General features: G+C 42.4%; 1 protein-coding gene across 1 annotated transcript; it reads right to left on the bottom strand.

Annotated features, from left to right (window-relative positions):
* Positions 1–403: 403 nt before the first annotated feature.
* On the bottom strand, positions 404–1,546 carry LOC107762630 (uncharacterized). Its single transcript, XM_016580997.2, has 2 exons — positions 1,369–1,546; positions 404–1,191 (listed from the first exon to the last, which is right to left on the bottom strand). The coding sequence occupies exons 1-2, from the start codon at positions 1,544–1,546 to the stop codon at positions 404–406; spliced, it is 966 nt and encodes a 321-aa protein (XP_016436483.2).
* Positions 1,547–2,510: the final 964 nt, after the last annotated feature.

The raw sequence follows: 2,510 nt of genomic DNA, 5'->3' as shown, positions 1-2,510 counted from the left end.
AATTTTTTGAGTTCTTTTTGCTTATATATTTTATTCAGACCCCTAACAATCCACAAAATGATATTCATCATCATATAGTAGTTATAGTAGAGTCATCACCTATGTCCGTTTCACTAGGTTGCCCTCTTTTCTCTTGAGCTTCAGAAAGTTGCACAATCTTTTGTGATGTATCAACTAGGTCTTTGAAGGCATTACCAATATTTACCTCGTTCTCATTTACCACTCCCATGTTCTTCTTTGATGCATACTTTCCCCTAGCCATCTGCAATTGCTCTTCATTTTTGTGTTTGCTCTTCACCTCATCACTTTCTAATTCCACTTGTTCCAGTAATCTCCCATGTGCATCAATTTTATCCACTTTAGGATCAAGTACCCTCATAATTATCCATTCTTGTTTCTGATTCTATGCTCGAAATCTTTGTTGTCCTCCCTCCTGGTTCTGCTTCTGTTGGTATTTACATGAATGCCCAATTTGATAACATGTTTGACAGTATTGAGGTTTCCAATCATATTGTATCAACGGTTCAATCACCTTTCCCTTAAGATCATATAGTTTGATTGATCCTGGTAGTGGCCTAGTGATATCCATTTCAATTAATACCGTAGCATATGAAATTCTATCAGCCACTATTGTGCATGCATCAGCATATAGGGGTTTGCCCAGACCACTCCCAATTTTGCTTAAATCCTGATTACTCCAGTAGCTCAGTGGAAGCTTTGGGAATTTCACCCATAGAGGAATGGTTTTCTGCACTTCCTCATTGAAATCAAATCCATCTGTCCATGGTCTAAGTATAATTGGCCTATTGTTCAGAGTATACAGTCCATTTATTAACACATCATCCCAATCTTCACAATTGTTTATTAGAATTATAAAATACCCATCATTATGGAAGAGTACCTTCGATTTTTTGATCTTACTCCACTGTCCTGCTATGAATCGTTCAATTGCCCCAATAGTTGGAGTATTTCCAACCACGTACATGATTATCGCTCGATTCCACTTCTGATTTTCCTCAGCTATGTCTTCTTCCAATAATTGCACTACAACTTCTCCTTCCTGTATCACCGGTGGAATATACGCAGGGTTCATTCCTTTTGCTGCAAATTTGTTTTCATGAAGCAAACCTGCCCAGGATCTTCCCCCATTTCCAGTTGGCATTGCTTTCCTCTCGTGCATGTGCTTCTCATCTTCAATTTCCACAATTCATGTTCCATTGCTCTGTTCCTTTAGCAAGCTTACAATTACTATTCCATTGGTCTGTCTTTAACTCGTACTCACTCCTCCAATTGAGACTGGCGAAACATTCACTTTGGTTATCAATTAATTGACTGGGCTCCTTAGTACTGCTGATTGTGGTCAATTACTGCTTAGATCTAGCCAATTTAGATCATTATCACTATCCAGATCCACATCTTCATCTTGCACTTTACCTTTGGCTTTTGCGTGTTGCTTTCCTTGCTCTCTTGTAATGATGACTGTTATTTTCTGTTCTATTACTGGTGTTTTGTTGTGGTTCTTATTTGGTCTCCCTCTTCCTCCCATTTCCGATGAGGGCGTAGGTTAGCTAGCACATAACGTGTGCCGAGATAGAGAGGGCTTTCTATTTTCGAGTGGGACGGGCGCCCCAGACTCGGATCGCCTAAAATTTTTCCGGGCCATCAAATACGACCTAAGGAAAAATAGTCAGCGCCCCTCCATGATCTTTCCTCGTTTTTTGCATTATACGGCCAAAACACTAGAATTCCGCGTGATTCCCATATTTTCGTGTGCAATAGCCCACGCCTTCAGAGTGGGCCGGGCCCCCAGGAATCGGATCGCCTAAAATTTTTCTGGGCCATCAAATACGACCTTAAGAACCATAGTCACCACCCCGCCATGACAGTTCCTCTTTTTTTTTGCGTTTTATGCCCAAAAAACTAGAATTCGGCCTTATTCCCATATTTTCGAGTGTTATAGCTCAAGCTTTCCGAGTGAGCCCGAGCCACCCAGACCCGAGTCGCCTAAAAATTTTCTGGGCCATCTAATAGGACCTAAGGAACCATAGTCACTGCCATGCCATGACCGTTCCTCGTTTTTTAAGTTTTACGGCTAAAAAACTAGAATTTTGCCCGATTCCCATATTTTCGGGTGCTATATAGCCCTCACCTTCCGAGTGGCCCGTGCCCCCTGACCCCGATCGCCTAAAAATTTTCGGGTCATCAAATACGACCTAAGGTACCATAGTCACTGCCCCGTCAAAAAACAAGTATACCGCCCCATTCCTATATTTTCGTGTGTTATAGCCCACGCCTTCCGAGTGGGCCCGAGCCCCATGGACCCCGACCGCCTAAAAGGTTTTTGAGCCTTCAAATACGACCTAAGGAACTATAGTCATCACCCCTCCATGACCGTTCCTCACTTGTTTGCGTTTTACGGCCAAAAACTAGAATTCCGCCCGATTAACATATTTTCGTGTTCCGCCTTCCAAGTGGCTCGGGCCCCTCCGGATTCAGATAGCCTTAAATTT

The sequence above is a fragment of the Nicotiana tabacum genome, chromosome 22 (genome assembly GCF_000715075.1).
Source record: "Nicotiana tabacum cultivar K326 chromosome 22, ASM71507v2, whole genome shotgun sequence".
In the NCBI taxonomy this organism is placed as follows: Eukaryota; Viridiplantae; Streptophyta; class Magnoliopsida; order Solanales; family Solanaceae; genus Nicotiana; species Nicotiana tabacum.
The sequence above is the reverse complement of the archived record's forward strand: the minus strand, read 5'-3'. Positions and strand labels throughout refer to the sequence as shown.

Coding starts and splice junctions, on each gene's coding strand:
- LOC107762630 (XM_016580997.2), bottom strand. CDS start 1,546: ATGGGAGGAAGAGGGAGACCAAATAAGAACCACAACAAAACACCAGTA. Junction 1,192..1,368: donor AAATTGGCTAGATCTAAGCA/GTAATTGACCAC, acceptor TGGAAATTGAAG/ATGAGAAGCACATGCACGAG.